This window comes from Salvelinus sp. IW2-2015, linkage group LG28 (genome assembly GCF_002910315.2).
Source record: "Salvelinus sp. IW2-2015 linkage group LG28, ASM291031v2, whole genome shotgun sequence".
Classification (NCBI taxonomy): domain Eukaryota; kingdom Metazoa; phylum Chordata; class Actinopteri; order Salmoniformes; family Salmonidae; genus Salvelinus; species Salvelinus sp. IW2-2015.
In genome coordinates, this window is record NC_036868.1 from 8,087,975 (window position 1) to 8,112,574 (window position 24,600).

Below are 24,600 nucleotides of genomic sequence, written 5' to 3' on the forward strand. Positions count from 1 at the left end.
TTGTACCACATGTTTAATGGAAATCCTTTATAATAGTAGCTATTTATATGAATGGAAGAATCCAATGAGAAACAAAAGATTTCTATAGAGATTGTATTATATTTCCAAAATATATGTAAGTCTATTACAAAGGTTACAAAGCAAAAAAAGAAATGTCCTATTGTAACAGGAAATTGTCTAAGAAGTAATGATTTTACATTTCTGCTGTTTGGGAAAATATTCTTGACCGATGAATACTCAAAACTCTCATCACAGAAAAAATAAATATACATTGACAATTCATATAACTGTACATTAAACTAAAAGAGAAAATAAAAACAAAATACAATTCTAGATGGAAACCTGTCTTTGGTCCTAAATGAGAAAGTATGTACATAGAAATCTTCTGGGTGACAATAACATCTGCAAGTGAGATAGAAAAATTAGTGCATTTTCAATGTATTCAGAGCTCACTACAGAGTAATGTGTGTAAAAAGACAACTATATAAATAAAAATGTACAGTTTTTTACAATCAGAACATATACAAAGTTCCCTCGGACCTCAGATCTTTCTGACACAATCAACAGTGCTGAACTCTTTGGAATCATCCAACACCTATGCATTGCAAAGGCGTGTCCACAATTTCCAACAGTTTGTCCAAAAGGTTTGAAAATAATAACCATTCAACTTTGTATTTAAAATGTGTTCTCATTCCTGAATCCAATCAACTCACCACACAACTGCCTTCAGCTTTGTTGAAACAGAACAACACCCCCATATATTCACTTGAACATCCTCAACAAAGAAAACGGGTAAGAAACAAAGTAAAAGCGGACAGTAAAAGGTGACTGCCTGTGAAGGTTACAGATTATTTATATGGCAGACGTATGTATCCAGTCTTTATCTCAATTTGGCTCAAAATTGTTGTCTCTACAGGACCCCAGACTCAGAGAGAGAGGGAGGGAGGGGAGTGGGGGCCTCCAGCTCCGGGTGTGAAGGCCCCTAGGGGCCCGCTGTTGAGGATCAGAGCATGGGGGGATAGAGAGAGAGAGAGGAGCCTGCTTGCCTTCCTGTGAACTGGGGACTTTGTGCTGACTGAATGCCTTTACGCTGGTATTCAATCAAAGGGCTGGCATGTTCCCAATTGCTGAGCTTTGCTGTTGGATAAAGAATGGGTCTGTCTGTCTGTGACATGGGGCCAGAGCGTGTACGCTGTGGCATGACCCGGCCATACTCCCGGGTTTAACCTGCCACCCCGCCCTCCTACCCTGCTCGCGCTATGACAACCACACGACCACCAACACGTCGTGAGAGCTCCCCTCTTTGGACCGTGAACGACAATGGAAATTAATCTAGGAAAAAATAGACAAAGTCACTAATGGCTTTATAAAAACTAAGCTTGCAGCCATAGTCCATGATAGTGTTTCAAGGTTGGTTTTCTGAAGACCAATTCATTCTCTACAGGCATATTGAAAGGCGTCTTAAATAAACCATTGGGAAAAGCTGCAGCTTTAAAAATCTGAATCTATGATCAGTCCATAAAGACAGCCTTGGATATAATTGCAATTGGAAATACCTATATTTTCCTTACTTTAAATGACAAAGAAATGAGTGAATCAACCATCAGAGTATACAATGCTGGAGACATATTCAACGTGATAACATTCATTTTGTTGTAGAAAGAGAAGACTGCGATGGCACCATTAGGTTGGCTCTTTAGCACATCTTTGCAGAGCCCATTCCTTATCCCTGTGCCGTGATTAACATACGAAGGGCCAGGTAAGTTAAGAAAAAAAGCCTAGAAAACACTTTTATGCATGTTACATCACTCTGTTTTCCTGGAAAGGTTTGAGCAGAGACACATTAATAAACATGTGACTAGCTCTCCTGACCAGCTAGGGCTGGGAGGGTATGTGATTTTCACAGTATGAGCATCATAATAAGGAGTATCAGGATTTTCAATATATTATGATAATATTAGTTACTGTAGGTACCTCGCACCGAACTGAACGCCTGCAAATCTAGTGTGCTGCAATGGAAAGGATGATGTCATGACTAATATGTGCGACTCTCCGCTGGTTGAATGTCATTTCACTCCACTGTAACAGCCATATATTCCAAACATACTCATACTCTGTGACATTGTTATTAAGTCATTAGCATGTCACGGTATACCATTTCGTAAGTGACATTACTATTTCATTATTTGATAACTTCGGTATTCCGGGGTACTGTACCAATCTATCCTCCCAGCCCTATAATCCAGGTAATCTTCAACTGGAAAAAGGTCAATACATATTCCTTTTTCCTGTTGGTGACAGAACGTTTCCAAACAATGTTCCCAGCACAACTGATATTTCTGTAAAACCAAGCACCATAAAATCTCAGAGGACCATTTCCACCCGGGCTAATTATTGCTCTGTTCAATATTCTACCCTACACTGACTGTGTTAGCCATCACTGTACATACACTTGATTTGATCTATTCAAGTTCAGGATGACAGGATACCACAAAGAAAAAAGGGAACTTGTCCATTCAACCTTACAAAAGACTGTCTCATTGAATCGCTAAAAAACTTGCCATAGAAGTGCCTAAAAATAATGGGAATACATTAGTTTTAAGGGAGAATTACTTGTAGAAAGAACATACACAGCCTTTCATAGATTCACCCTCCACAACTGTATTCACCAAAATAGGAAACAAATACCATTTGCTGCAACAACAAAAAATATGTTTGTTTCGGCATTTCAAACCCTTTCCGGTGGATCAAGTCTCTTTAAGTTTCAATACAACTTTTCTATATTGCTGTCTGGTAACGTTCAAATAAATAATTAAATAAAACATTTCAGATTGAAAGTATATTGGACAATAAGGTAAAATGATTAATGTGGTAAACATAAACATTGCCAATTTGATGCTTGATATTAGATATAAAAGTTGTGATCAATCTGAAATCGATTTGCCTTGTTGGTGTCATACTGTTTCGCAAATTCCTACATACAAATTTGAAATGTTTTCATTATACAACAAGAGCATCTGTCTCCAGAAAAATTCATACAACAAGCCACTCCTGCAAGCTTGAAACAACCAAGTGAATACTACTATCCTTGAAGTCACTGATCTGAGGTGCAGGATACCATTTCCACTTCAAAAGCATCAGGGAGAAAAAACACAACTCACTGCAAACAGTTAAAACAGGCAGTAGTGTCTCAAGACAAACTGGTCAAAGTACCTCTAAATCATCTCCACCAAAATGTTCAGACACCATATTCATCCTCCCTGTCCTTTTGGATGGGAACGTTTACCCTGTTGTCAAGTCCAAAATAAAAGGAAGAAAAAATTGTAACGCGAAAGAAAAATGTTAGATTACTGTACGTATCACACCATATCACTGTGCCTTCTGAAACTAACAAAATGAACAAACTAGAATAAAAAATATTTTAAATAAACACTGCAAGGGAAAAAAGTTTCAGGGGGATTTTTTTTCTTTTTTAAGTGAAATCCATTTTCATGGTGCCCTCCCCCCKAAAAATTCACAAGGTTAAAAGAACAAGGTAATATGGATAAAACTCCTTTTCCAAAGCRCCATCTCTATTTGTGGTTGAGTTTCTCAGAGCGGCATCATGTCCAGGGAGTATTCTCTCAATCTCTCCTTAGTACCCGTTCTAAAGAGGGGTTAAATCCTTTGCCAAGGAACAAAGGAATGATTTTAATTCCGAAACATCCGGAAAAACAAGAGTCAGACACAGGAGACGACGTCACGTCACATGATTTTTTATGATTATCCTGGGAAGTTCTGCCCTAGCGCTGCTCTAGATAGCTCTTTGCCCCCCTGTCCACAGGGGGCACTGTAGTCTATCATCACACCTGGATGCCCGTGCCGTGGAGATTTAGCATCTGGGCTCTCATAGTCTGTATGTTGCTCATGATCTTCTTCTGATGTCCCACTAAAGTGATCCCCAAGCTCATCACATCCCTGCAAGACAAGACAACCAATCATAAATCACAGCACTGTACCACAAAGATGCTCAAAACGTCTCATGATTTATAGCACTAGGTATTTCATTAAAGGAGAAATGGAGGATAAAAAAAATACATGTAAAACTCGACAAGCTTGTTCATGAATCAAAATGATGAAATTTAAATTCAGTTTGGGCATATCCAAGGATATTGAATGAGAAAATAATTATAAGACAACTCTTCAGAACTGGCTATGGTGGCTTTGGCATCCACAAGTGTTTTAAAGTTCAGGTTCATTACTCGATTGACATCCTGGCCACAGATTCCAGTGAGCTGTAGCCTTCGGCGGTGAAGTTGTCTTTGTATCTCTCCATCTTGATGGCCTCCAGCCACTCCCCCACCGAGCGGAACGACGTGAAGTCTGGTGTGCTCTGATCTAACAGGGGACTAATCGGTCTGTGGGATGAGCAAGACAAAGACATTAACATCTTATGCAAAAACATTCCCACAGCAAATACAAATTCAGCTAGAAACAAAACACAAAGACATCCCGGGGTTCAGTAAATTGCAGGTGAAAAATAAATTAACACATTTTTTACACTTCAATATCAAATTCAAAAGTGACTACGCCATCTGATCCTCTTTTTCAGGCAAATATGTGTGCTAAGTAACTATCAAAAACCCTCAACATCAGTTGGATGGCAATTTTCGCTTCAAACCCCCACAAATGGCTACCAGTTTTTTTTACATTTTCAGGGGGGTTACGTTCTCAATTTCCCCCAGYGAGATTGTGTTCATATAATTAATTTGACAAATGTCACAGTGGGGTCCAGAGTTCCCACAGCACCTGAAAGTCCCAGGAACTCATTACAGGGATTGATTTAAAAGCCCTGCTATTGACCATAAAGCCATGGAAGCTGCTTTGGCTTATTGATTCTCAGGGATTTATCTTTCATCTGTGAACTCCTATGGATAAATCAACCACTGGATGCTCTGAATTGTCCACTAATGTAGTTCCATAGGAATGAAATATGAAGAAACAATACATACTTCCAGAGTCTTAAACAGATGTAGGATCTTAATTTGATCACTCTTTTGTTGCTGAGAATTTTCCTGCACCGAAGGAAATCTAGATGAGCTTCGTGATTGACATAAATTCACTGAAAACGCACAGTTATATTAACAATATAGCACTTTTCATGTCTACGTTTGGCTGGCTAATAGCCTAGTATAGACCAAGAAGGCCCGCACACTTTTAAAGCTCCCAATTCACCGCTTTATTGACAACGTTTCCAGCCTAAGCACCAATCAAGCAACATTGTGAACTAAACACAGGATTATTTTGCTGTGACAATATACAGGTAACTGCCAGAAAATAAAGGAAACACAAAAATAAATTATCTTACTAGGGCATTGAAACAGCTTCAATACACCTTGGCATAGATTCTGTAAGTGCCTGGAACTCTATTGGGGGGATGTGACACCATTCTTCCATGAGAAATTCCATCATTTGGTGTTTTGTTGATGGTGGTGGAAAAAGCTGTTCAAGAATCTCCCATAAGTGTTCAATTGGGTTGATATCTGGTGACTGAGACAGACATGGCATGCGGTTTACATTGTTTTCAAGCTCATCAAACCATTCAATAACCACTCATGCCCAGTGATCCTATGGGGGCATAGCAATGGTAGCCAAAATAATGTCTTACCCAGCATTTTTATACATGACCCTAAGCATGATGGGATGTTAATTGCTTAATTAACTAAAGAATCACACCTGTGTGGAAGCACATGCTTTCAATATACTTTGTATCCCTCATTTACTCAAGTGTTTCCATTATTTTGGCAGTTACCTGTAGGTCAAATTAAGATTCTACATCTGTAGCAAACATGGTCAAATCTAATAAATGAAGCTGAAAATTCAATTTATTTCATTGGAGTTTTGTAGTGCTCAGTCATAGGGTTAATGAGACAAGCTTTCCTTACCTTGTGCATGTTCCCAAAGGGGTTTTTAAGGTATTGGGATTGCGAATCATCTTATCAAGGATGCCAACTATTTGATCAAATTTGGGTCGATCAGCCCTGTCTTTCTGCCAGCAGTCCAGCATTAGCTGGTGCAGGCCTGGAGGGCAGTCCATGGGAGCAGGGAGGCGGTACCCCTCCTCTATGGCCTTTATCACCTGGGAAAGCCGAAACACAGGAGAGTCATTACCACCACATTAACACAAGTCACCATTTCTGTCACGGCCGTTAATTGAAGTGGACCAAAGCGCAGCGTGGTGAGCGTACATATTCCTTTTTTTAAGAAACAATACAAAAACGACCGTGAAGCTTAAGGGCATAAGTGCCACAAACCAAGACAACTTCCCACACTGAAAGGAGAGAAAAAGGGCTAGCTAAGTATGGTTCCCAAACAATAGACAGCTGTCCCTGATTGAGAACCATACCCGGCCAAAACATAGAAATACAAAATCATAGAAAACAAAAACATAGAATGCCCACCCCAAATCACACCCTGACCAAACCAAATAGACACATAAAAAGGTCAGGGCGTGTCAATTTCCTACAGTTCATTACCATTTCATCCTCTAATCAAGATGTTTGTAAACAGGAAGTGTCAGTACATAAGTCTTTTGTGGTTCCCTATTTACAGACGTGGTACATCGAGGGGAAACAAGCCAAACCGGATGTTCATCGCTCAGTGTCAGAATGTTAAGATGATGGTGAGACACAAGGACACAGAGTAGCAGGACCCAAATGAGGAGCTATTGAGAGTAGCACCCTGTATGTCCCTATATGGCACTGAGATTAGTCACTGGAAGAGCTGTTCCTGTCTGTTATAAAGAACCAATAGACATGATTGTAATTCATTTAGCCAACAGTGGCACTTTTTCCCTTTAGATGCATAATTTATACTGTTTGTCTCATCAATAGGGGGGCATCTGCATATCCTTAAAGCTACATCTATTCTCACTGTGTCAATAGTTAAAAACCAAGTCCATTGAAAGTCTATGGCGTGAGAACATTTAACATTAGGGGCAATGTGAAACTTTGATTTGAGACTCAACCGTCTCTTCCTCTATTCTAGGATTTATTTTCTGCAAATATTAATCTGTTATTCCTGTCAGGGCTATTCAACACTGAACTACGGAAGGAAGAGTGTCGAAACACTGAAACTGTTGAGGAAATGTAAATATTTCTCTTTGTGTATCCCAGAGGAGCTGTTTGCCAACATCTTGACAGAGGAACTGAAATCCCTGACATTGATGCCTGTCAAGCACTAAAATGGCCAATCATGTTTAGCATTTCTACCAGCTGATTGTTCAATCAGCAGGCTTCCCATTAGGAGGAGTTGAGAGTAATATAATCCTTTTTAGTTTTTTTCTGCTGAGGAGAAGACTGTTTGTCCTATTGGATTATATCATCTTTAACTTTGCCAAGGGAGACAACTAACACTGGAGCATCTTCCAGACTAGTATTTGCAAACATTGGTGGATTTTGGGCTCCTGAGTGGCGCAGAGGTCTAAGGCACTGCATCTCAGTGCAAGAGGCGTCACTACAGACCCTGGTTTGATCCCAGGCTGTATCACAACCGGCCGTGATCGGGAGTCCCATAGGGCGGCTCACATTTGGCCCAGCATCGTCGGGGTTAGGGGAGGGTTGAGCCGGGGTAGGCCGTCATTGTAAAATCATGATTTGTTCTTAACTGACTTGCCTAGTTAAATAAATGTTAAATGTTAAATTAAAAAATGTTACTACTTATAGATGTAGTATCTTAATTTGATCACTCTCATTCGTTCCTGAGTGTTCCTGTTCCTGTAAACTTCTCAGTTTAAAATGGCCTCTAAAGTTTATTTCCACCTTAAAATATCAGACTTGTTTTGCCCTAATGAAAAATGTATCAAGCCCTACAAAACATATCCATTAATTCTAATCCATATAATTCACATTTTCAGTTGCTGTAAAATTGGATTAAATTAAGATCCTACATCTGTAAGTATCATCGTTACTGGTGTTTGAATCGGCGGCCAAACGCCTCTAAAGCTACTTTTGCGATCAGCATGATGAACAGCTATGCAATGTTCATCTGTTCCAATTTAGCTGAAACAAAGCAATGACTGCAGTTCAAACTAAAGGCTCTACATGACTAAGTAAATAGCACTGGAATTATTGAACTCAGCTAATGGCAAATTTGGTTTTCATTATCCTAACTCATTAGAAAGGTTAAAAGCCGTTTTGAAGTCAGAAAATTATTTTGTATGCCAAGTAGCTACTCTTTCTTTATATTATCATATATACATTTTATGAATATCAATCTCTGATTAAAACGGAATCAATTAAAACCTAACAATCCACCTCATTCAACTCTGAATAGTAATTGTGGCCCATGTTTAAATCATTTATAAGAATTCTGTTAATTCTGTTTACCCCTGAGCAATATGGTAGCTAGTCCCTGAGCTAAATGTAAAACCTGACATGACATTTGGTGTATAATTGACTTCATGTAAGAGAGCAACTCACATCTTGATTGGACATGTCCCAGTAAGGCCGTTCCCCATAGGACATGACCTCCCACATGACAATGCCATAACTCCACACATCACTAGAGGAAGTGAATTTACGGTACTGGATGGCTTCCATTGCTGTCCATCGAACAGGTATCTTTCCACCCTGTTCAGTAAAATGCAGGTCAATGGCTGGAGTAAAGATCAAATTCATTATATCCTGCATCTTCCCCTAAAACATCAATCAAAATAGAGTTATAACTCTGCACACAGGGTCAGCAAAACTTGAAAACTTCCAAAGCAAAAACTCTACCACATAGACTGCATGCTTTGCATATTGAATAGCTAGCTAGCACAGGCATGCATGGGCATGCATCCATATTTTATACTACATTTTCATGCATTGGCTGTTGGCTGGATTTGAGTATCCAGAGAGAGCGCAAGGTGTCTAGGAAGGGAAAGTAATACGGGGCTGGCTTAATTGACTCACCGTTGTTGTGTAGACAGCCTCGGGATCATCGTCGATCACTCTTGACAGGCCGAAGTCAGATACTTTACATACGAGATTGCTGTTGACAAGGATGTTTCGTGCAGCCAGATCTCGATGGACGTATCCCATYTCAGAGAGATATCTCATCCCCGCTGCTATGCCCCGCAGCATTCCCACTAACTGGATCACTGTGAACTGACCATCGTGTTTCTGTACACAACAGAGGACAACCGTCAGCTAATCAAGATCCAGTGAGATCCAGGTCACAAAGCTATTGCTTTTATTCATAGAATAAGAAGCTCTTATTGGGAACATATTGTATTATACATGTATAACTGGTAAGGGAGTTGCCATTTGAATGCATTGAAAGGTTCTCACCCTGAGGAAAGCATCTAATGAGCCGTTTTCCATATATTCAATCACAATCATCACCGGTTTTCCTGAAAACAAGGGTGACACTTTCCGTTAATTGACTCATAAATATGGCTTGCAAGTGTTTATTAATGACGGCCTGCTAAAAATACATTTCCGCCTCAGTGTTATTTTGAGCCGTTTGTTTGTAATTAAGTGTTAACATCTGCCCCTTATATTAGGCTGTCTAAATTAGAAAAAATAAAARAGGGAGCAAGGCTAATTCAATCAGATACTTCTCAATGTCATTTCTTTTGACTGCAGCACTTTCACATTGTATAGCTAGCAAAATATATTGTCAAATGTTCCTCTCATGTCTTCCTCTCGCAGTTGGTCTGGCAACTTAACCTTTTCACACATTCACGTTATTCACTAAATGTACAAAACATTAGGAAAATCTTCCTAATATGTGAGTTGCACTCCCTTTCACCCTCAGAACAGCCTCAATTAGTCAGGGCATGGACACTACAAGGTMTTGTTAGCAATTGGTGTTATTCTTCAATAACACAAACTCCAAAGCAAATCAGGGGGAGAAAAATAGGTTTATTTGAGAAGGACAAATCAAGATGTTATGCTGGGAGGTAGATGTTTAGTCTCCCCTGTCCTCAGCTTTTCTCCACCGAACAAAGGAACAGGATGCCATTTATAACCCCCCACCCTAGCCTGGGGTTGACCAATCAGAAGTCCTTGCAGTACGACTGGGCCAATGGCCAAATAACAAGTATCCTGCTCCCGACTCAATGTACAGAACGTAGCACACGTAGCATACGTAGCTTTGAGTTCAGGACTGACATTCCACAGATTCTAAACAGCTGTTGAACTGAAGACCAACTATTTACATCGACAATTCCCTATTGACCATTAGTACTATATTTCGTTTATTACTCTCATCCTCTCATCCTCTAGGTTGTGTATTTATCTTCAAAATATTCTTATAGTGTCGAAAGCGTTCCACAGGGATGCTGGCCAATGTTGACTCTAATGCTTCACACAGTTGTGGCAAGTTGGCAGGATGTCCTTTTGGTGGTGGACCATTCTTGATACACACGGGAAACGGTTGAGTGTGAAAAWCCCAGCAGGCTTGCAGTTCTTGACACAAACCCGTGCGCCTGGCACCTACTACCATACCCTGTTCAAAGGTACTAAAATGTTTTGTCTTTCTCATTCACCCTCTGAATGGCACACACACAATCCATGTCTCAATTGCCTCAAGGCTTAAAAATCCTTATTTAACCTATCTTCTCCCCTTCATCTATACTGATTGAATTGGATTTAACAGGTGACATCAATAAGGGATCATAGGTTTCATCTGGATTCACCTAGACAGTCTGTCATGGAAAGAGCAGGTGTTCCTAATGTTTTGTACACTCAGTTTATAATGACTGTAGCAATTTAACACATGAAATGCAAGCTAAAAACAAGAAATATTGACATTTTATGTGACCTTAAAGCATGGTCTTTGAGTGCACTTGCTCTAATTCCTTGCTAGAGCTTTAGTCATGTGTGTGCGTGCGCGTGTGTGTGTGTGTATGCGTGTATGTGTGCGTGTGTGCATGTGAGTGTGCGTGTGAAAGAATGCAGTCCTTACCTCTGGTCACCACTCCCTCCAGATGGACAACATTGGGATGGTCAAACTGGCCCATAATGCTGGCCTCACAAAGGAAGTCTCTCCTCTGTTTCTCAGAGTAGCCCACCTTCAAGGTTTTAACGGCCACTGACGTGTCCCGTTTCCCTGGGAGTTTCATCCGTCCACTACACACCTCCCCAAACTCTCCTGTGAGACAGATAGAGACATAACCTGTCATGACCCTTAAGAAAAACTAGCATTTCATGTTTTGACAAAGCGCTTAGTGTGTTTTCAGACAAAACAGCTGCGCTGCAGGACAAAACAAATTGGAGTAGGACATCTTGTTCTGCTCTGGGGAGTGTAGCAGAGACACATAATAAGACAAGCTGTGGATATATAGATACTCTCATTGACTGCATCTCTAAAACTATTGTGGCAGCAATTTATCAGCTGTGAGCTGCTTTGCTATTGTCTTGCCTTTTAAAAAGTAGCAGGGCCACACATTAATTGCAATGAACTTTTCCCCACTATCAATATACGGTGAGGATTAACCGTATCCCCATTCAAGGTGTAAATATGTGGCTGTCATTATGATGTATGAGTATACGTGACTAAACAGAGAGAGCTGGGAGACACCAGCCAGACTCACCTGCTCCAATAACTCGCTCAATCTTAATGCAGGACGCGTCCAGCTCTTTGGCAAATTGATGGACAGCCCTGTTCGGGTCCTCGTAGGTTTCAGGGTCAATGTATGTTTTGGTGCCTGGAAATTTAACTGTAGAAAGGTAAGGGGATTACTGTTACGATTAAATATGCATACAGAGCACCAGGCTGGCCAGGCGCTTGACAGGCACACCATTACCAAGGGCAACCATTCAGAAGGAATTGCTAAACAGCCAGCTGATGGAAAGCATCCGTGTCAAAAGGTCTTTCTACAAACACCCTAAACCAGACATTTATTATTTTATGTTACTCCTTTATTTTCCTCCAATAGAAATGGAAACGTTATTATATTTTCTTCCTAACCTCCTCACAAAGGACCAACAAGGATTTCAGCAGCCTGGAATGGGATTTGCTGCTAAAGTTCTCTGCTATACTGAGCAGGGTTTTGAGTTAGCTAAGTCTGTCAAGCTCTGCCAGTGAATTTAAAAGTCTGGTAAGGCAATCCCTGATATACTGTAATATGAGTCATAGAAGACAGTTATTTTCTTATGGTCTGTGACTTGATAACCTTCTGGATTTTGCTACCCAGATAATGGTGACTTTAGTTCTATCACAACTAGTACAATATTACGATTATAACACAATGATACTGGAAAGGTTCATACATATTCATGCACACATACAGATAGATGTCACGATCACTGTCTTCAAACTCCCTGTCATWGATGAGCCAAGGCGCATCGTGCTTATAATTCCACATCTTTAATAAAGTGAAACCGTCACAAAAAAAACAGGTAAACAGAAACTGAACGTGACGCAACCGTGGCGCACACAAACGCACACAGAAAATAATAATTACCCACAAACACAGGTGGGAAAAAAAGGCTGCCTAAGTATGATTCCCAATCAGAGACAACGATAGACAGCTGCCTCTGATTGGGAACCATACCCGGCCAACAAAGAAACAGACAGCATAGAATGCCCACCCAAATCACACCCTGACCTAACCAAATAGAGAAATAAAAAGCCTCTCTAAGGTCAGGGCGTGACAATAGATGTATGATCTTAATTTGATCACTCACAATTTGCTGAGAAACGGAAATGTGTTATGTATTCAAAGTTTAAAAAGGCTTCTAAAGTTTGTAATTTCCACTTTAAAATGTCAGACTTGACTTGCCCTAACGAAAAATGTGGATTATAAATAATTCCATTAATTATAATCCACATAATAATGGATAATTTCTGTTGCTGCAGGATTATTTTCCTGCTGTAGCAAACTGGCTCAAATTAAGATCCTACATCTGTAGGGTAAAAAAAAGCCACTGCCTGAGAAAGAAGCGGTGTAGTTCTTCCCATGTATCTAACACCACACTAATAAATTACACGGTTATAGTACATGAGTGTGTTCCACTGACCTAATTTGTTCATATCAAATTATACCTAATTATAACATAACCTGCCAACTTCAATACCACAAGCTATTTAATGAGATGCACATAGTGGAAGAGTAACACACAGCGAAAACACACTACAGACAGAAACAAGGAAAACAGACACACCAAACACCATCATTAAATTACTAATCAGCTCCAGGCTCAATAATGACAAACAGAAATACTTTTTTGTAATATCCTCTGCATACATCCTGGAAAGCCATGTTGGCCTATCCAATAACATAAACACAAACACATTGTGTTCCAGCATGGATCTCCAGCTATGGCAGCTGATATTTCCCTCCAATCCATCCTATAATTGCTTTGTCCATCCAAGCTGTCACTGGATCTGATAGGGAGACATCTTACCACGACTTCCGGCACTAGACAGCGGACAAATTGGTCCTACATGTTGAATTCACGCACTATCTGGCTTCTGTCACCCTGGCAGTCCCTCTATTAGGCCCAACAACACACAGCGGAGCGCTCTTGTTTGCGTTTCCATCTCCCAGTGTTTTTAGCTGAAGGACCTGTGCCTTCCTGCAGCTTGATCTGTCAGGTACTTATCAGCCGAGGATTGCGAAACGACAGCACAGCCCTCTTTCTACCACTGTGGCCATGTGACACGTTGAACCTTTGTTTCACAATCAGCAGTCTGCCTACAGCAGATCATTTGGGCTTCGCTTGGGAAGATGTCTGTGGCTGCATCTCTAGGGGCATCGTTAGGATGGGGTGGTGTGTGTCCGTGTGTGTGTGTGTATTGGTTAAAGGAGCCTAGAAGAGGACCCTTGGGATAGAGTAAATATGTGTGTACATCTCTACATCTCTACTCCGAGTACCATCAGGAGGTCAACAGCATCCTCCTATCCTACCAAAGTGGCTGAAAAGTTGGGCCTTTACATTTTTTATGAAATTTTTTCTCTTTCAGCTCTGCCCTGGATCACTGTCTCTGACAACTCTCATATTCATGTGTTTGCAGTTTGGAGCTAGGCCTCGTGTCCTCATCTCAATTGATGTGTCTATCAAATACCAACCAGATGCTACAGTTGAAGTCGGAAGTTTACATGCACTTAGGTTGGAGTCATGAAAACTTGTTTTTCAACCACTCCACAAATTTCTTGTTAACAAACTATAGTTTTGACAAGTCAGTTAGGACATCTACTTTGTGCATGACACAAGTAATTTTTCCAACGAGTGTTAATAACAGACAGATTATTTCACTTATAATTCACTGTATCACAATTCCAGTGGGTCAGAAGTTTACATACACTAAGTTGACTGTGCCTTTAAACAGCTTGGAAAATTCCAGAAAATTATGTCATGGATTTAGAAGCTTGAGTCAATTGGAGGTGTACCTGTGGCTGTATTTCAAGGCCTACCTTCAAACAGTGCCTCTTTGCTTGACATCATGGGAAAATCAAAAGAAATCAGCCAAGACCTCCACAAGTCTTGTAGACCTCCACAAGTCTGGTTCTTCCTTGGGAGCAATTTCCAAACATCTGAATGTACCACATTCATCTGTACAAACAATAGTACGCAAGTATAAACACCATGGGACCACGCAGCCGCTATAACGCTCAGGAAGGAGACGCATTCTGTTTCCTAGAGATGAAAGTACTTTGGTGCGAAAAGTGCAAATAAATCCCAGAACAACAGAAAAGGACCTAGTGAAGATGCTGGAGGAAACAGGTACAAAAGTATCTATATCCACAGTAAACGAGTCCTATATCGACATAACCTGAAAGGCCGCTCAGCAAGGAAGAAGCCACTGCTCCAAAACCGCCATAAAAAAGCCAGACTACGGTTTGCAACTGCACATCAAAGATCGTACTTTTTGGAGATTTGTCCTCTGGTCTGATGAAACAAAAATAGAACTGTTTTGGCCATAATGACCATCGTTATGTTTGGAGGAAAAAGGGGGAGGCTTGCAAGCGAAGAACACCATCCCAACCTTGAAGCACGGGGGTGGCAGCATCATGTTGTGGGGGTGCTTTGCTGCAGGAGGGACTGGTGCACTTCACAAAATAGATGGCTTCATGAGGGAGGAAAATTATATGGATATATTAAAGCAACATCTCAAGACATCAGTCAGGAAGTTAAAGCTTGGTCGCAAATGGGTCTTCCAAATGGACAACCCCAAGCATATTTCCAAAGTTGTGGCAAAATGGCTTAAGGACAACAAAGTCAAAGTATTGGGGTGGCCATCACAAAGCCCTGACCTCAATCCCATAGAAAATGTGTGGGCAGAACTGAAAAAGTGTGTGCGAGCAAAGAGGCCTACAAACCTGACTCAGTTAAACCAACTCTGTCAGGAGGAATGGGCCAAAATTCACCCAACTTACTGTGGGAAGGCTACCTGAAACGTTTGACCCAAGTTAAACAATTTAAAGGCAATGCTACCACATACTAATTGAGTATATGTAAACTTCTCACCCACTGGGAATGTGATGAAAGAAATAAAAGCTGAAATAAATAATTCTCTACTATTATTCTGACATTTCACATTCTTAAAATAAAGTGGTGATCCTAACTGACCTAAGACAGCGAATTTTTACTATGATTAAATGTCAGTAATTGTGAAAAACTGCGTTTAAATGTATTTGGCTAAGGTGTATGTAAACTTTGTTGAAGTCAGAAGTTTACATACACTTTAGCCAATTACTTTTAAACTCGTTGTTGGACCCACTTCCTGTGAGGCGACTGTAAATGAGATGTTTCAATGTGTGTGTGTGAGCTGATGAGGAAAGAAGGGACTCACATTGAAAATACAGCTCCTCGTCTCCTTCCTGGTCTGCCTTGCTGTAGCCACAGTGCCTGACAGGGAGAGAGGCGGAGGAACACACAATCAACTGATCGGGCCGAGGCAGAAGACTGTCTGTTTTACTAGAATCTTAATGCAGCGCCACAATGCTGCAGGTCGATACAGCTGAGAAGCATGGGAACACTGTTTYGCTGCTGATGTTGAACTAAAGTACCCACCTCTGGTATTCCATATGTATACTCTATAAAAGACTGTTTAGCAGTCCTTGTTATATGTGTAACATGCATGTATTGAATGCACCCTCGGGCAGGTAATTCGTTGTAAATGATTGTTCTATAGCACTGTACAAAATGGTTTGCTAACAAACTGAACTGATGATGGAGTGATGATTGACATGCAGGTTAATGTCAAATGGATATAGAAATCACATGTGTATGGCTCTACCCCCATGTGAGGCATGCTGTGATGAAATGCTATCCACATAGAAATGAAGGACCACTGGAGGAGAGCAGGGTGGTGACTGACACACAGGAGGGTTGATCTGGGAGGAGACGGCTACAGGCAGTGTCATGAGTGTATTACTGTTTAACACCAATGATGTAACACACGTGCAGGCACACATAGACACGCACAAACACACACTCACACACGCACACACACGCACAAAGAGGAGACAAAAGCTTTAATTAGTACTTTTGTCTCTATAATGGATCCATTACAAAAAATAAACATGCAAAACACCGAGTTAGTTGTTCTTCACAGTGTGAGGACTGGAAAATGATGCATCATAATCCATTAGCACAGCATGCCATAGATGATGGGTGCCTGTGGTGTGAGGTGGACTGTCTCCACAGCTACGGAGCCCTGTGAGTGACAGAAAGGCTAACTGACAAGCAGAGACTCACAGCAGTGGAGAGTCAATGGGGCCCGCGAGAGCGTACCTTCTCCCAATGATGAAGCCAAACACCATGAAGACCAGGATGATGGTTCCCGCCACGGCCACCACCGCGATGATGATGACGGGGTTCTGCTCGCTGGAGACAATGGTGGATGCTTGGAGAGGGACACACATGCAAGCACACACACACAAACAGACACACACAGACAAAGGGCACACAGTGTGAACATTCAGCACATCAGGCATTGGAATCTACAGGACATAATAGAACCAATGAGTAGCGAGCAGGGAGACGGATAACCCCTTCTCACCCTTTACCACAGAGACACGGAAGGCTAGTTCTATTTCTGGGCCCTCTGCATGCACGGCTCCACTGTTTCAGAAAGTGGGCTTAACGGTCCCAGATGGTAATGCTGGTGCCCTTCATTTGAAACAATGACACATTCGGTTTGGATTGTCTCCCGTTCAGAGCCGATTACGCTGTTAGACTGTTTGCATTGACAAACCACCAATTGCTCAAAAGAATGGTGCTAAGGCACTTTAGACTGTCAGTGCACATGGTGTATGACTGGGAGAATTCATGCATTTTAAATCAAGTCACTTCAGTTGCTATATAAACACCAGCGAGAGAGGAGAGTAATGATTTCTGAGCCCTGGCACTTTAGTTGGGACCTACTGCTCCTTGTGGACGATACTCAACCATATTTCTAAATGGGATAAATGGAGCTATGAGATCAGTGGCATTTTGATGAAGGTCTACACACTAATCATCTCTGCCTGTGCATGTGTTCTGCTGGTACCTGAGGCCTCCTCCTTGGTAGTGACCTCCAGCCGGGGGCCGTAGGTGCCGTATCCGGCCGTGGTGAAGGCTCGGATTTGAAACACGTAGGCTGTGCTGGGCTTCAGATTGTTCACTGTGGCTGACGTGGATCTGGACTTCACTGTGGAGTAGATACGATCCTTCTGGTCCTATAGAGAGGAACACACAGGATTTGTGTTATAATAATCCTGTCAATTTGCAACCGTAGACAGTAGACACCAGTATGTCTAGATGATGTATGACTTGACTCAATCTGAGACACCAAGATACAGACAGAATGTGTCTGTAAATGTTTGAATGCCTCAGTTTGTCTGGTGTTTTTATATGATTTCAGAAGATTTATTAATGAACTATTTAACCCTATCTGGGGTTAAATAATTACTCTCTGTGTAGACTCTCTATCTCAAACCAAGATATGATGCCAGGCTCAGAATCCGTTTAGAATTTACAGACTGCGTGTACTGTGTCTTTTGCTGTTGATCTGTAAATGATTTGCTCGGCAAAAAACCCAAATGGAATGCCAAAGCCTGTTAGGAGTGAAGTCATGCTTGCTTCCAATTTTACAGCTGGGCAGACTATAGCCACAGTACGTGACACAGGAGACTGATTCCTGGCAGCCTGAGAGGCCATGGCCAACAGGGCCTGGAACATCAGGAGTCATGGAATCTAGCCCTTTGATTTGTTGTGTTAAACCCACTCTTCTCAACCTCCTCAACGCCATCGCTACCTTGCTCATCTGCTCAGACTTAGGACACGCGAGAGCTGAGGTTATATTATATATGAGGGGGTGAAGGGGGGAAAGGAGAGAGGGAAGATACAGAAACAGATTGTTAATGATGGCAGAGTAGCATGATAAAGTGTGTGCTGCCTGGTATATGTGTGTGGGTGGCTGTGAAGAACCAGGGACTGATTAAAATCTTATGAGCGTCTCATTCATTATTGCAATTATGGGACAAAGGATCTCCTCGCAGAATCCTGCCGATCCCACTCGCAACGGCATTCAGATAGAATGTGAAGTGAAGAGTAGGCAAAATGAAACTAAAAAGGAGAGGATAGAGATAGGGAGGGGGTGGGGTTTGGGAGAGCCAAAGTTGTCTGTGTTCAAAGCTGTAACACAATCACACACACACACACGGACAGGCAACACACACTCTCTCTCTTCATCTCTCTCTCTCTCTCTCTCCTCTCTCTCTCTCTCTCTCCTCTCTCTTCTCTCCTCTCTCCTCTCTCGCTCTCTCCTCTCTCTCTCTCTCTCTCTCTCTCTCTCTCTCTCTCTCTCTCTCTCTCTCTCTCTCTCTCTCTCTCCTCTCCTCTCTCTCTGTCTCTCTCTCAAACATACTCACTTTTTCGTAGTACTTAATCTCATATTCAGTGATGACTCCGTTGGGCTGCTCAGGCTCCTGCCAGGAGAGCTGGATGCTGCGCTGCTGCACTCTCTCCTTGATGACTTCACTGACTTGGGAGGGAGCTGTTGGAACAAGACGTGTCAATAAGTGATGGGCAAACCCACTCCGCACACATAGTTTTTTTCTCAACTTTTTCTCCATGCACTTGGTTGCATGTTTAAATGTGTATTTTTTTCTCAAACTCATCAAACGCACGCACGCACACAAATACACACACACACACACACACACACACACTCTATTCACATGGCTGCTCCTAAATGTTTACACCTCTTAATTACAGTGCAAACAGCGTAAGATAGCATTATCCCAGCCAGTGTAAAACTTCAACATGTGGGTTCTGAAAACATGTGGTCCTTCGTAGCTCAGTTGGTAGAGCATGGCACTTGTAACGCCGCGGTAGTGGGTTTGACTCCCAGGACCACCCATATGTAAAATGTATGCATACATGATAGTAAGTTGCTTTGGATAAAAGCATCTACTAAATGGCATATATTATTATACTGAATATTACAATTAAGTAAAATAAATTCCAGTGAGATGGCAGTCGAACCGGCAGCACTTATTCTCCCTAATGACAGAGGCATTCAAAAATCCTTTTAGTGAAATGTACCTGTAACCTCGCGCCACCTGGTTTATAGCAGAGTAATTATCTGTTGCACTGAGCATAAACTCTGAAAGTTAGTCTCTTTTTTCCCTTCGACAGCACAATTAAAGTGTCTTGTTGCTGCACCGGGTGTGAAGAGCTGTGAAGTTAAGCTTGTAATTGTACATTGTAACAGTTCTGAATATTTAAATTCTCCCACATGTTTGAATATCCATTGTTAAGCAAGAGGAAGTAAACATAGGCAGGTTTTTGTAGCAAAGATAATAAACTCAAGGTAATGAATTCAAATCTTTGTGCAGATGGGGCGTGCATTGCTCATTGCTGGTGTGAGCTGGAAGATGGACAGATTGGTGTATGATACTCTTACTTCCATCTACAGTATCAACCACACACAGGCATGCCTCAAGGCCAGTTAGGTTCTGAATGAAACAATGCTTTTATTTTCTCAGAATCACAAATTATGACACATAAGGTTTAACTCTGGAACTTCCACAGAAAATGGAAAATACTCATTGAACTTGAAGTTATGAATATACAGTAGAGTATATCCTTTCAGCTTTCAGCTTTCCCTCCCGGACCACCTGAAGGCACCACAGACTCTGGGCTCATTTAAAACGGGCCTAAAGACCTTTCTCTTTAGGAAGGCTTTCTGTTGATATCTGTGCTCCTTGGTGTCCTTGTCCCTGGTACTGTCAGCTGGGTTGTTAATGTCTAGCTGTCTCCACTTGTTTTCTCTTTATTTATTATTTTATGTACTTTGAGATTATTCTGCATAATGAAAAGCGTTTTATAAATGTAATAAATAAATAAGTAATTATTATCCTATATCCTATGAGAATGTCTAAGAAATAAGCAAGCAAAGGGATTTCCCATAGGAAGGAGGAGGGGGAGCCCTGATTGTGTGGGAAGGAAGGTTGAAGTTGGAGCTCAGAGCGGATAAAGTGCTGATGTCTCTATGTGTCATGCTGTTTAGTGACCCAGTGGAAGAGTGGCTCTCGGAGCTGTTGGGCCCCAACAGMGCCTGACCCCAGATTTGTTTTAAGATGATCTCCCCACTAATGACTGCTGCTGGATTTAAACCTTGTTAGGGCTCCTCTGCATTCCTGACAGTAACGCACACCACACCAGAGACCCTGTCACAAACTCCCTGTTTTGATATGTCATGTATAATCCTACCAATCCAACCAAAACAAGGTAACAATATATCTTTTTCACAATGGCCTCGCAGTTACTGGGACGATTAAGTTTCCACAACAAAAGGTTAGGCAGCTTAACTTGGCCATCTTGGATGCTTGTTCTTTGCACCCTGTCCTGTGACTGGTCCTTTAATAAGTACAGACAACCGCCTTTCTCCTGATCGATGGATGTTCTGGTTTGAGTTTAGAACTGCCTCAAGACACCTCTAGCATGTGTTCCTTTCGATCGTTTTACACTTTACTGTCAGTCGCTTGGCTCCATCGACTGTTTGTTTGGAAATTGAATGAAGATTTTGACTGTTGTGAGCCTCTCTCTCTCTCTCTCTCTCTCTCTCTCTCTCTCTCTCTCTCTCTCTCTCTCCTCGGGCCGCCAGTTGGGAAACCCTGCCCTATATAGTGCACTACTTTTGAGCACTTAAGGGCCCTGGTCAAAAGTAGTGCACTATGTAGGGAATAGGGCGCCATTTGGGACATATCCACAGGTAGGCCTCATCATCAGATCCTCCCCATTTACCCCCCCTCCGGCCCTGGGCCTTCTGCTAGGACTCTGTCAGTTACCCAGCAGCCCAAACAAACTTCAATCCTCTACTTCACCCCTCCCTTCCTCCCTCCCTCTCTAACTCAACCACAGGTGACAAACATCTGCAATGTTTTGTTTTCACTAGGTACCATCAGATCAATGCACACCATTTGCAGATCTGTTCCACAGGAGAGAAAAAAGTGAATTCTCCAACGGTCATTTAAAAAAGGAAGGGGTAGCAGTGGCCTTGAAGCATCTCAAATGTTTGAGGGGTGAGAATGAGTGAGGGAGCTGGGTTGGTTATTAATACGGACAAGGCATGTTCCTTTAAACTGTTCTATTCCTCCCCTGTGGATTACTCAGGCAGCACCCTGTGACAGCCATTAATGACGTACTAAACATTATAGGGACCAGAACCCAGTCAGCCACAAGACTTTTAACAAACCCGAGGGGCTTAGTGTACCAGAACATTTATTAATTGTTATGCCTGTCTCAAAGTGACTGTTTGGGGGAAAGCGTTTGTGCAATCACTCAGTCTGCAATATTAGAGAATGTATTAGTGACCCCCAACACCTCCCCCTGTAAAGCTAACTCATCCGGAAGTCCATTCTCTCTCATGTGTTGCATTTGAATACCTTTATGAATACATTACGCTGGAAGATTTTAATATCCGCTTCTCTTTCACTCAGCCGGTTGGTTCTGAGTAAGTCTACAGTGGCGGAAGTAGTGGCAGAGAAAATGTCAGTTCATTATAGAAACTCCTTTCTTTCTGCTCCTCTATAAACTACTCTGCTTTTAATTACCAAACTACTGAAGTCAAGCTTGAGTATCTTACGCCCACATTATTGACTGAGTGTACTAGATGACGTATACTATCTTAAAAACCATGGTTACTTAACAGCATTTAAATAGAAAATGAGTGGGAGATTGCTGCATCTAACAGGCTCTGCACAGTAGATAGGAAATCTAATAACAACAAGGTAATTTCAACACTTTAAACACCTGCAGATAACATACATTGGCTTAGCCTATGATATAATATTAGGCTAAGGAAACGGGTGTGATGTCACACAGACAGGAACCACCTCAGACATGTTTTACACACAGTCGTTGTTTTTGGTCTGTCCTCTAGATTTCATTCTGTCATGACCACAAGTTTGATATTTATGGCCCACTTAAGGATCTCAACTTTAACAGATTGGGAGCCTCTATGAAAACATCAAGATCGGCGACAGTATGGTCCCAGGGTTGACACTAATGAGCTATGACATAATCCCCAATACTTCCCATTTGACATTGTGACTCACATAGGAGAGAAAAACTCCCTGGTATTAAATGTTGGCGGCGCCCAGGAGAGAGAGGGACGTTGAAGCAGTGGGCCAGGGGAAGTAGAGCTGGTGTGTGTGTGTGGTGTGTGTGGTGTGTGTGTGTGTGTGTGTGTGTGTGTGTGTGTTGTGTGTGTGTGTGTGTGTGTGTGTGTGGTGTGTGTGTGTGGTGGTGTGTGTGTGTGTGTGTGGTGTTGTGTGTGTGTGTTGTGTGTGTGTGTGTGGTGTGTGTGTGTGTGTGTTGTGTGTTGTGTGTTGGTGTGTGTGTGTGTGTGTGTTGTGTGTGTGTGTGTGGTGTGTGTGTGTGTGGTGTGTGTGTGTGTGTAAGAGGTGGGTGTACTCCCTCATTGTTTAATAGGTTTCCAGCTATAGCCTAACTGGTGTGAGACAGTGTAGTCTTGCCTGGGCTGGAAACAGCAGACTTGGTCTACTATCCTAGTAGTGAAGGTTCTTCAATCACTCTGGGAGCAGACATGGAAAAGAAGACAGAAGGAGAATTCACCTTTTGTGTTCAGAGCAAGCAGTAGAGGCTCAGTGACTCAGAAAATAAAAACCTCAGACAATGATAGGCCCAGCCTTTGATGAATGTGAGGGGAACTGTCGGGATTGGCTAGTGGGCCTCGATCTGCACTGGTGTGCGCCCTTCATCCACCCGCTCCACTGCCTGCCGTGGCGAGCCACACACGGAAATGTGCTTTCCCAGCCACCGCCGCTCACAGCTTTGTCACCTCCGCTTAGAGTTCGGGGAGGGAGATGGTGAGAGCGACCACAGCAGACGTAAATTGTTCAGCCCCGTTAAGTAACGCTTTCATTTTGTAGAGGGATCAAGGCTTCAGCTTTCATGTGGATGACATCGCTGAGTGGAGTCCTTTGTAACAGAGAAATTCCCAAGCTCTGCTCAGCACCTACAGAAGAACCAGGGTTCTCTCCTTTCACTCCCAGCACTTGGCAATCTCCTTCTCTTTTCAAACAAGTCATTAAATATAGATAATAAGCCAAAGCTAGAATGTCTTTATTCATCTATGAGTTATATTTCATTTGATCATCTCTATAGTTACCCTGATTCAAATTCAGTGTGAGTGCTACGTATAAATGAGTGTCTGTAAAAATACCCTTATAAAATACCCTTATATAATTACCCTTATAAAAATAACCTTGTAAAAATACCCTTATAAAAATACCCTTATAAAAATACCCTTATATAAATACCCTCATAAAATACCCTTATATACATACCCTTATATAAATACCCTTATATAAATACCATTGTAAAAATGCCCTTGTAAAAATACCCTTATATAAATACCCTCATAAAAATACCCGTATATAAATATCCTTATATAATTACCCTTATAAAAAATACCCTTATATAAATACCCTTACATAAATATCCTTATAAAAAAATACCCTTATATAAATACCCTTATATAATTACCCTTATATAATTACCCTTATAAAAATACCCTTATATAAATATCCTTATATAATTACCCTTATAAAAAATACCCTTACATAAATACCCTCATAAAAATACCCTTATGAAAATATCCTTATATAAATACCCTTATCAAATTACCCTTGATGTGGTGTGCTTCAAAATACAGTTAGCAAGAGACGAGCTAGCTAGTCGGACCACTACCTGTATAATGACAATGCTGGACTAGGGGCACCTTTGCTGGGCATGCAGGGAGGTCAAAGGGACCTCTGCTTCAAAGTAATTAGCAGAAACTGATTTAGAGGAGGTTGGCTCTTTCATATTGCATCAGCGATCTGACAGCTTCGCAACTGATGGGCCAATGATGAATACATATCTGACACCCCAGTACTGCCATCAAGATGACAATTCCATTCCATTATTTTCCCGCTCAAATACCTTTTAGAAAACTTAGCCCATCGTATATTAATTTGTACTCCCCTGGATCAACAGTGAGATATTTTGGGGCTTCAAAACTATGTGTCACCATCTATCATGTACGCTATGTTATCTTGAAGTGACTATTTTTAAATATCAGGTAATGGTATACTGTGTCTACATCTTTAAAACATCTAATAAAAGCTTT

General features: G+C 41.5%; 1 protein-coding gene across 2 annotated transcripts in view; it reads right to left on the reverse strand.

The window, feature by feature from the left end:
- Positions 1 to 1,322: 1,322 nt before the first annotated feature.
- LOC111954027 (ephrin type-A receptor 7) overlaps positions 1,323 to 24,600 on the reverse strand; it is an 83,188-nt gene continuing 59,910 nt past the window's right edge. The window contains exons 6-17 of one of the 2 annotated variants that reach the window (XM_023973523.2): positions 18,830 to 18,954; positions 17,467 to 17,635; positions 16,710 to 16,821; positions 15,766 to 15,821; positions 11,561 to 11,674; positions 10,933 to 11,118; positions 9,312 to 9,373; positions 8,934 to 9,143; positions 8,460 to 8,609; positions 5,925 to 6,118; positions 4,242 to 4,397; positions 1,323 to 3,957 (exon numbers count right to left, since the gene is read on the reverse strand). In XM_023973523.2, coding sequence (XP_023829291.2) covers positions 3,843 to 3,957; positions 4,242 to 4,397; positions 5,925 to 6,118; positions 8,460 to 8,609; positions 8,934 to 9,143; positions 9,312 to 9,373; positions 10,933 to 11,118; positions 11,561 to 11,674; positions 15,766 to 15,821; positions 16,710 to 16,821; positions 17,467 to 17,635; positions 18,830 to 18,954 — 1,649 coding nt within the window. In that variant the 3' untranslated portion in view covers positions 1,323 to 3,842. Of the gene's footprint in view, positions 3,958 to 4,241; positions 4,398 to 5,924; positions 6,119 to 8,459; positions 8,610 to 8,933; positions 9,144 to 9,311; positions 9,374 to 10,932; positions 11,119 to 11,560; positions 11,687 to 15,765; positions 15,822 to 16,709; positions 16,822 to 17,466; positions 17,636 to 18,829; positions 18,955 to 24,600 lie in introns of both variants that reach the window. The other variant, XM_023973522.2, reaches the window with a different exon arrangement.